Source organism: Mus caroli, chromosome 3 (assembly GCF_900094665.2).
Source record: "Mus caroli chromosome 3, CAROLI_EIJ_v1.1, whole genome shotgun sequence".
Lineage (NCBI taxonomy): Eukaryota > Metazoa > Chordata > Mammalia > Rodentia > Muridae > Mus > Mus caroli.
The window spans coordinates 119,622,434-119,633,466 of NC_034572.1; the positions used below are offsets into that span (position 1 = coordinate 119,622,434).

At 37.6% G+C, this 11,033-nt stretch overlaps 1 protein-coding gene across 1 annotated transcript in view; it reads left to right on the forward strand.

Moving 5' to 3' along the window:
* The window catches only part of LOC110291920, a 68,675-nt gene extending 61,749 nt beyond the window's left edge, over positions 1-6,926 (forward strand). The window contains exon 4 of the mRNA XM_029475546.1: positions 6,741-6,926. Within this exon, the coding sequence (XP_029331406.1) occupies positions 6,741-6,926 (186 nt within the window). The remainder of the gene's footprint in view (positions 1-6,740) is intronic.
* The last annotated feature ends 4,107 nt before the right edge of the window (positions 6,927-11,033 follow it).

Below are 11,033 nucleotides of genomic sequence, written 5' to 3' on the forward strand. Positions count from 1 at the left end.
CCAAGCCTCCAGATAAGGGTCACTGGTGAGCCTTCCAATTCTGGATTGTAGTTCATTCCAAATATAGTCAAGTTGACAACCAAGAATAGCCACTACATAGATTAATAAACACAAATGTGTGAATATCTTTCCACAACTGTTAACTCACTTGCACTTTACCAAATGTTCCCAAAACTTGATGGACAAATGTCACAAGCTATTTACTAAGCAATTTTCATGTGGTGTAAAAGCAGAGGCAAATTCCTTTTCCAATTGCTAGTTTTCCACTTAAAACATTATTTCTAGTTTAAGAACTTGTGTAACAGCAATGACTTGCTGAGTGGTTAGCCCTAATAGAACCTTTCACAGTCAGGCCTAGATTTGGCAAGTCTTTCACTTTACTCCTTAGACCTGAAAGAGTAGTCCTCCCCAGAAGTTATCAAGCACACCCTCACTCAGATCTGAGAGGGAGCAGGCTTTACCTCATTTGTTCCCAGATGCTATGATGTCATACTGGCAGCCATTATCATTCGATTCTTCCAGACAGAAGAACAGAGTTCTGTACAGTCATCAATTTCAAGGTAGTTCTCTTCATTGTCTTGAAAAAGACATCATGATCTTGAAAAAGAAATCATGATGTGATTGGCAATGGCCAAGAGTTTTGCATGTTTGATGAAATCTTGAAGTGCATCAAAGAAAAATTATTTTGTGGCCAAAAGCCAGCTCTGATAATGTGTCTGTTTAGATTACTGGCATTATTTACCTTATAGCAAGCTAGTCTTTCGTTGAGAAAAGGAGGCTAAGATTAGTGTCAATAAGACGATCTTTTCTATAGCTCCAGGGCTAGCAAAGGCAACATGACAGGTCTAAGAGTTTTGTCTTAAAGCTTAGGAAGCACTTACCTTTTGCCCATTTTTCATTATATGCAACCAAAATAGTGCTCTTAGTGATCATAGTGATCTAGGAGCCTATTTTGTGACTTCAGTCTTCCCCTAACTTGATGTCTTCACTGGACTCACTGAGAACATATATAAGCCCTTATCGAATTCCTTCATTTTCCCCATTAGTAGTGCTTCCTTTTATATGTTTCAGTTCCAAGACCTATACATCCTTAATTATTCTATTTATTCAGTTGGTCCTATTCTTCATTTGCAGTATTATTCATCAACCCATTTAACATCTTTAATTCCGTACACATGTAATGTATTCTGATCATATTCACCCTCTCCACTGTTATTCCCTTCCTCCCTCCACAAATACCATGTTCTTCTCAGTAAGTTCCCCTCCTTCATTTATGTTCTTTTTATGGCCCACTTAATTTAACCAGAGTTGTTTGTATGAGAGTGGGGTTATTAATGAAACGTGGGCAACTTATCAGTGCCTATACCCTTGAAGGAAAATGACTAAGGCCTCCCCAAAAGCCAATAGCTCCTCCTAGGGTCAGGGCAGAATCTTTATAAGTTTTTAAACCTGAAATGACAGATCCTATGCTCCTTCCATATTAATTAAAGACTGGACCTGTTTAATAATAAGTAAAGATAAGTTAACAGGTTATTAGAGGTCAAACTGCTGAGTCTTATATTCAGATAATCTAGACAATGTTTCTAGGGCTCAAATTTAGTACCAGACTCTGAGAGAGTGTAATAAAAAATAATTCCAAGACTCTACTCCTAGGACACTAAGAGTTTAACATGGAAAAGAAGAGGTACTCAAATACAAAATTAAAATTCAATGATAAAATGTGTTATGGCCATTAGAATGCAATAGAATTTCACTGTATCAGAAAGCTTAAATGGTGCTTCTAGGAGGCAGTGATAACTGATCTGAGATATAGTGAAGAGGCTGGAAAAGGCAGGCATATTAAAAATTGGTTAAGGCAGAGTGACTATTTCAAAGGAGAGCTCTCAGACAGCAAAATTGCTTAAATTTCGGCTTGGATCAATGGAAGAAGAGAAATGATGCACATACGGCAGAAGAGGCCAAATATGTCAGGGATTAATGGACTTGTTTATTATTTTGTTCTCAAAGCAATTAAGAGAAATTAAACTAATGCCAACAGAGCTTTGTTTCAAAATAATTAGAATACCTATTATGCAGAGACTAGGTTAAAATACAACAGGAGCAAAATCAGAGAAGGGGTCATCAGAATATATACCACAATCATGAAAAGCAGAGAATGGCACTAAGAAGAAAAAGTGTAAGAGTCAAGCTGTGCCTTATTGAAGAATTACACATAAAAGCTCCACAGGGAAGTAGACAGAGTAGGTGGGTATCATCAGGAACTTGCATGTTGCCACTGACTGGAAAGGCAAGCATATTTGCAAGTGAAAATCATGAGTTTCATTTAGACCATAGACTGAGCATCTCTTATCCAGTTGCTGAGGGTCAGAAGTATTTCAAAATTCATAACTTTATCAGATTTTATAATATTTGCATAATACATTAGATATATTGTGGATGAAATCCAAAACTAACCATAAAATGAACAGGTTTCGTATATATCTTATACACGTGGCTGTAATTATAAATAATATTTGAACAATTATGTACATGAACATATCTGCACATATTGAGTTTTCAGCACTCCAAAATTTCAGATTTTGGGAGATTCCAAAGAATGCAATTCTAAGTGAAAGATACAAAACACAGAGAATAAAGCTGTGAACATATTTGAATGCTAACATAGAAACCAAAGCTTTGGGAGATTTGGGAGATTTGGAATCTTTGTAACTATAGACTGAACAAACCATCTCTAAGAACTTACTTTAGCCTATCTATCTGATTTTTTGTAACTATAGACTGAACAAACCATCTCTAAGATCTTACTTTAGCCTATCTATCTGATTTTATTGTTAACTTTATAGCTTTAGCATAAGAGAAACTAAATGTTTTTATTTTAATGTTACTAAACAATTTGAAAAAAAAATCACTTAAAAAAACAGATTTTAACGTAATTTTATCTAAGTATTTCTTCAAAGTTACAGGAAGAGATGCTAGGCTTCAAGCTATCATTTATTCTTGGCTTTTAACTGAATCAGAATTAAGTTTCTTATTCATTGTACTTGACTGTGTCCCAAATTTTTTCATTTTGGAATTCTTTCGTTTTTGTTATTGTTGGTGCTATTGCTACTTTAGGCAGGGCTAAGGATTGAACCCATGTCTTTTTATATGCTATGCAATACTGTACCGCTGGGCCACATCCCTGACCTAGTCTTCCAACATTGTACCTCTCCTCTTTTCCAAGGAAAGTGGGGAAAGACCCCAATGGTACTAACAAATTGCTACCAAAACCAGAACAAGACAAAACGAAAAAGCAAAATTAATACATTGAAAAGATGAAATATTACATTAGTCAATACTAAGATATAGTAAACTATTAACATATCCTTAATAAATTTAAGGATATACTTACATATAGTAAACTAGTAACATGTCTTTAATAAAGTTAGTAAAAGGCAGAATATGGATAAAAATATGAAACGATTCAATAAATTTATGGTGTCTTCAAATTCCTCCAATGTAAAACTCATCCACTCTAGGCATTGTTGCATTCTTTATCATGTATAGGTAGGACAGATACCCAGCAAGTGTGGTTGGCAGCCTCTGACATGGACACCCATGATCCTCATGTTATGTCATTTACATCATGAATGAAAGCTGTTATTATTGACTAGAGTCCAACCAGCAGAACATGGCAGAGTAGTGGGTTCTCATTCTTAGTTTTTTCTTTTTTCCTGAAAATCAGAGATTCCTATCTTGCACACACTTTCCTGCTTGTTTTCTCTCACATCCCTCTTCCCATGTAAAAACTGGCTGTCCCATCATGATTCAATGGTGTGGAAAGGAGCCAGACTTTACCAACACCCACTTGTATAAGCTTAGAAGCTGATCCCCTCTACAGCCTCTACCTCAGGCTAGTTTTAAGATGAAACTATAATGTCAAAGGGCTAAGTCTTTGAGAGACTTTGACTTCCAGGCAACCTGCCAAGGCATGCCTGGATTTCTTACTCATAAGAATTGTAAGACAATATGTGCCCATTATTTAAAAACACGAAATTTTAGAGTTATTGGTTATGTAATACAACCTTAAGCAGATTGTGTGTACAACTATAAAATATTACATTGAACTAGTCACTAATCTCTAGGAGAAGCATGCCAATTTTGTCCAAAATTGTACAACTCTTACTAACTTAACTTTGGAAAATAAATAGTCCTTGAATGTGGTAAACCATTAAAAGCCTGTATACTTTCCCTCACCAATTTTCAAAGGAAGTGAAGAAGTGCATGCTACTTCTTTGTTGTATAGCCGTTTTCTCCAAGGTCAAGACCTTCTATCTTGGAGGGAAAGTTCCTCAGATATAGAATATAAAGGTAAAACAACAGTATATTTTAGGACAGGATGCTTACAAGCAGGTGAAACAATAGAATGTTCTAGAAGGAAGTGAAATACTTTATCCTACAGGAAAGCTCCCTTAAGGCAGAAGTCAATAACTCAAAATAGCTTCAGGAAGTCCCTAAAACTGACCATATTCACTAGACTCCTCCCTCCCAGAGTATATATAAAGTAAACTATGCTAAGAGTAACTCTCAGGCAAGACAGAAACATAGAAGACTCTGGCAAATCCAGCCACTTGGAAGACATAGACATCAGGGCAACAACTTAGAAGAAACAAGCCAGCTAAGCCACCTTAAGAGACTCCCACCAGCTGACCTACCCAGGAAGGACATGCTACCATCTGTTGCACTGCCTGAATACTGGGAAGTGTACTCTAGATTGTCAGCTTTTGTAGCTTGTCTCCAATGCTGACATAGGATTTGGTGATGCAGCTATCTTTCAATCATTTTTGTTCCTATAACTAACTCCTCACCCATATTTTCGTAACCCAGTAAGACTCATTGGTTCACCAAGTTGGGCTTTGGTGGTATTCATACATTGGTGTGTTGTTGACTCCCTATCTGAGGTGAGTAGACATTTGTTCACATCTCCCAAGAAATAGTGTCACATCATTCTGGATTAAATGACCCTTGACCTTTGATCTGACACTGCCTATATACGTCCCATAGGGCAATATATTTGAATCAAACAGTCCATGATCTACCATCTGCACTTGCTCTGAGGAAATGTAAAAAGCAGAATCCCATGTAGTGAGAGTCAGCATCTTCTGATGGGATTCAGCTCTGAGTGGGAGTATAGCTTATGAAAACTAATTAATGTCCTCCTCCAGAAAGCAGGAGAGTTTCAAATGAAAATGTATGCAGGGGCTCCATAGCTACTTAGAGAAAGACATTAGAGAAAGGTATTGCTACCAACCTAACAGTGAGAAAATTCTCAATAAACTCTAGTTATTTTAATCCCATCTATGAGCTTGAAATTTAAGGCCATTGAGTAAGCTGAACTGCAGGAAATACTAGAATCTTTCCCAGAAGAAACTTGCCACATGAGTGTTTTACAAACACAGGTAGAGATTCCTAGTAAGAATAAAAAAATAAAGTATAGCCAAATGTTAAGGTTACATGTTGATATAAATGACCAACGATAGCCTCTAGGAGTCTAAGACCTAGGGGAGCCTACATATGGGCATCAGCTCCGCAAGCATCCCTCAAGTCTTAGGAGGAAGACCAGCTGGAACAAGAGACCAGAGAAAACTCCTTGTTTCATCACACTAATACATAGCCAACCAGTCCCTGAGGTCAGCATATACCAGATTCTGCAGCCATGGCTTGATCAATCGGAGATCTGAAACATTTTCTTAAAGATTATAACTTTGAAACTATATGGACCTTTTTTGTACCATTTTTTCCTAACCAGCACTGCAAAAGGGGAAAAAACTGTTTAAATAACATATATAGTAGTATGTGTGTTTCTAAAATTTTTCCCCATGCCCACACAGGGTGTTGGGGGTGTGGGGGTTAGTAATATAAGCAGTGCCTACCATTTTCCTAAGTTCCTAAAGACAAACCAAGAGGCAAATCTACCAAAGTTTCTATAAGGTGATAGAAAGGAAAAGGAAGGTTGATTTTGTTTTGTTTTTAATTTGAGTTCTTTACCCTATAATGTAAACAACAATGTCTACCCTACACAAAACTGCACATTAAATTATTCACAGTCCTCTGGAGTAAGCAAATATCCAAGCAAAAAACACGGTCCATGAGCCCACATGCCATTGCAGTATCCCACCCTTCTGTCAGTGGCAAAAGAGGCCTTAGGTAAATGGTCAGAGTTCCAATATCCTCTATTACAGACAGGAGTGTGCTGAGCTTTGTAAATGTTTATTGGCTGGATGGGAAGATGAAATTAGTGAATTTAAGATCTAACCTATACAGTGATTAATAAAAATAAACCTGCTTCATGCCCCGTGTATACATACATTGCCAACAAACAGTGGTGTTGTGGACAAGCTAAATATAGCTTTGAAGTATCCAGCTCTCCTTGTTCAATGTTACCAGCTCTTAGAGTGATCACTTTAGTTGAGGGCTCTTTGGCTCAATGTGAGAAATCATCTCAATAAGGATTTACTGGGGCTTGTGCTTGAGGGTGATAAATACAGTGGATAGAGAAGTCTCAAAACTAGCTTTCTGAGAACAAGAGGAATGGCATTTATCTAGGCAAAGTGAGTAGGTGAGTGTTTCATGCATATTCCTCTTCTTTGTTCTAGGTGGATGACTTTGTTACATGACTAGGTGCTGCCGGGGTGGGCTCTACTGCACTTAGCTGTCTGGAGAGGATGAAGGACTCATTAACACCACCCACTATTTGGCAGGAAAATCCTCTTCAGAGCCTTGTGGGACCATCAAATACTGGGCTGACAGTGGAAATGGTGATTACCACAGTAGTAGCAGAAGCCATAGTAATGATGAAAGCACTAGCAAACTCAGTTCCTGGGGTAGCAGAATTGTCAACAGCAGCAATGGCGACTGTGGTAGCAGCTGAGGTGGCTGGATGTTAACACTACCTCTCAACCCATTACAGCAGCACTGTGGCAGGTTTCCCTCACTACAGATGACATGGCCCAAACTCTGAACTTACTCCACCCTATCCATCAGATCTGTCATGGAGGCCCACAAATGCAACCCAAGATGGCACAGTCATCCATAACAACAAGCTGTCTACACAAGACACAAGAAGGCATAGGGCAAAACAAATTGAAACACAAGTGTATTTGTGGGGAAGCTGGGCTACTCCTACTCTCTTTTATGTGGAAGAGGTATGAATTAATAAAGGAACCACATTACCTTTAAGAACTGATATTGGCATACAGAAGAAAACACAGATGCTGTAGATGGACAGAACTGATGCTTTTTCAGATGTGTAACTGTTTGAAAGCTAGCACTTGGGTGAATGAAGAGAATCTATTGAGGTGACTCTGAATAATAAAGTAGTAAAAATGTTTTGATGTCACTTTGGAAGAGAACTGGCATTTTTAGTCAGTTATTAAAAATTACTAGAGAAACTTCTTTTTATGTGCACTTGTCTAGGACATTTGAAAAGAAATCTCTATTCTATATATAAAAACATGCATACTAGGAAGTGTTTAAAAAATGTTTTCCTGTGCTCTTGGTACTTTTAATGTCCTATCGTACATTCTTTTCATGTGTCTTTTAACTGGAGTAGAGTCTGAGTAGAAGGTAAATACCCTTTGTTAAAACTTGCTCTAATCATTCCTATTAAGAAAGAGTTACCAGTTGGACCAGACTCAACTAGGTGCTTTTTGTCTCTGAATCATTGTAGATGCCAAAAGTAATTGAAATGCAAAAATTCCTCTCTATAATGGGTTTAGCCTAGTTAACTTCAGAAAATAATATTGGCAAAGAAATACATCCCTTATATGTTATATAAAAAATATTAACAGTTGATAGGTGACATGTTATCCTTACTAAAAGTGATTTAATAAATCATATTTGGGAATGTTTGGTCAGTTTTAAAAGTGAGCAGAGCTTTCCAATTGTTCTGTAGCTCAGACACAAAGCAACCAGAGAACAGCCATTCATCAGTTTGGGTGACTGAAAGAACACACTACAGTTCAATATTGGACTCTCCAAGACATAGGGAAACATAGGGATTGCTCTAAAACAAACAATAAGAAAGAGTACATCAATGCTTGGTCTGCCACAACCTGGGTGTGGCAGGACAGAGATATAATAAAAAGGGAAGTAGGGAGACACAGCAGGAATGTGGTCTTGATAATACATGCAGACTAGAAGCATTCAAAATTAAGCTGATCTGGGAGCTGCTTGGTCTTTGGTACTTGAATTTTGCTTTGCGTTTCCCTGCACACAAGCATAGATTCATAATAAGAAGATGTTTAGGAAAGGCCAAGCATACCTCTTGGGGAAACACATGCCTCTGCCTTTTCCTATCCCATGGAATGCAGATCAAATAATATCGCCACGTCTCTTCCAGCATCTACCCAGTTGTTCACTGTGGCGCAGGCTGAGTACCTCTGGAAGCAAGCTTGGTAAGAAGTGGAATCCAGTTGAAGACACAAAGCAGAGATTGATTATTTTTTATCAAGTCTGGCAGCTTAAGCTGTCTAAAGATCATCTTATAAAATTAAAGTTTATACTTATTTTGTCCCCATGACACTTCTCAATAACATACTAATGTGATATCCAGAAAGCATCAACAAAAGGACACTTGCTGAAAGATTTTCACATAAAATTGGAAGATACTCATCCCAGCAGATATTCAAAAACAACATAGAAATACAATACATATGAGCATATATATGATCATATACATACACATTATATATGTATACACATACACACACACACACACATATATTCATTCTTGCCAGTTCATATTTCAGTAGTAGTTTAGGCCAGCTACATTGAAATGGATGAAATATCAGAGAACTAATATAGAATAATGTTTTATTTAAATCAGTACCATCTGAGATAGTACAAAAATGACTAAATTAAGGACAGCAATAAAGAATATATGACAAGAATATGTCCTTGTGAATTGGAAAAACAAACCAAATGGAAATCTTAGACGTAATGAGCACAAGATGTCAAATTAAAAACTCAGTGGAAACATCAATAATAGACTGGCTTAAGCAGAGGAGGAACATGTAGGACATTGTAACATAAATCATATTAATAAATTGTATGTTGTCCACACTCATTGAAAACAAACTCTGGGAGCAACAGAGAGCCTCCTATCTGAGACTCAACCATGTTTAATCTCAAATGGCCTCTAAGACTGCCTATCCTGGAGCTGGCCCACTGATACTGTTGTGAGGAAGATGGAGAACAGTTAACAGCCAGAAGTATTCAAAACGGTGTGCCCTGAGGGCAACCAGAAGGTAAATCATTTCTAACAGGCATCACTATTGCTTATCTCATGGTATAAAAATGAATTTGGTGGAAATGGGACATGGGAAACCTCACCTGAGGAGAAAATCTATTCTTCTCAGGACTCCCAACTGAAAAATCCCACCTAGCTATCTCAACAGGGCTTTTTTGGTCATTTATGCTGAGCATTGTAAGTGCCCAATTTTATGTTCTTTCACTTAACCACTCTTTGCTATCCTTTTCCTTTTATTTGCTACATACATAATGAACTTTCTCACTTAAAGCTGGAAGTACACTTGTTGTGAATCGTTCTCTAAACAGAATTGGTATCAAGATGAAATTGGTGAATATACAAATTTAAGTAATAATAAAAAAATTATGAGCAGGACATGAACAACACTTGGAACAACATTAGAATACCAGACTTGACAAGGTACAGACTAAAAACCACAGAAGACCTATTAAGTGGGATACCAGAGGACATTTCCTAAATCAGGGAGGCTTCCAGGAACAGGATTTATCTAGAAATGTTGTCAGAAAGGGGCTTCCCCACAGCATATTTGGCATTAACTAAAATGCCAAAAGAACAGAAGAAAAACTAAAGAAATAAAGCTATGAGATGGGTTGGAAAGATGGCTCAGTCACTAAGATCATTTCCTGATGAGAACCCAGGTTTCATAAACCAAACCGACATTGTAGTTTACAAGCATTTATAATATAATCCAGAAGGCCTAATATCCTCTTCTGGTCTCTGCCACTGAGTCCTCCACTGATGGAGAGGTGATAATGAATACTGGTCCTCCCAATGCCCAGAAGCTACCATGATCTAGCCTAACAGCTGTGGCTACCAGCTTAACTGGTGTAGTTTGGTTTGGTTTGGTTTGATTTGGTTTGGTTTGGTTTTGGTTTTGGTTTTTCGGAAAATTTCTATAGAATCTACAATGGTGAGTCCATGGCTTATCTTTCCCTAAACATTCCAGTGGAAGGCTTAACTTTCATAATTGCCTTGATCCTAAGACTACACAAGAAAATACATTGCCCAAGGAAACTGGATATTATCAACAGTTAACTAGGCTCTCACTAAGGCTGAGATGGAGGTAGTAAGATAGTAAAGGTGAGACAAAGCTATGGATGAATGCCATGACCTTGGACACCCATCAGCAGCATCCCTCTTCTTTAGGTAAATGGTACAGACAGGCTCCTGAATAGATACTGAAAATCTTACTGGTGGATAAGAGGAGCTGAAGTCAGAGGAAGTTTCACAACTACTATTACCCAGTTGTTTACATTCTAAGGAAGGTAGGTGTTGTATTGAGCTTCATTGGGTGTTGAGTGGCTCTGGCATCGTGTGTGTGTGTGTGTGTGTGTGTGTGTGTGTGTGTGTGTGTGCGTTTATTTGCTCACTTCTGTCCAAGTTCATGGAAATCTTTTATAAAAAAAAAATCATATTTAAAAAAAAAATTTCCTTCTTCAAAGTGCCATGCCTGCTGCCACTGAATAACAAAAAATTAATTTCACCACTCTTGCAGGGCTTCAAAATCCTTACCATCACATAAATGTATCAAAGTTATGTTGTGATTCCATTTCACCCCAATCAGAATGGATATGAACACAGAAATAAAAACAAGGCACTTACAGGGGTGACTGGGAGAAGGAACCTAAATGCTGTAGAGGAGAGTTAATTAATGTTGCTACACTGGGAGTCAATAAGGAGGCTGCCTGAAAATCTGAAAACAGCTCTACCTTGCTACCCCGTT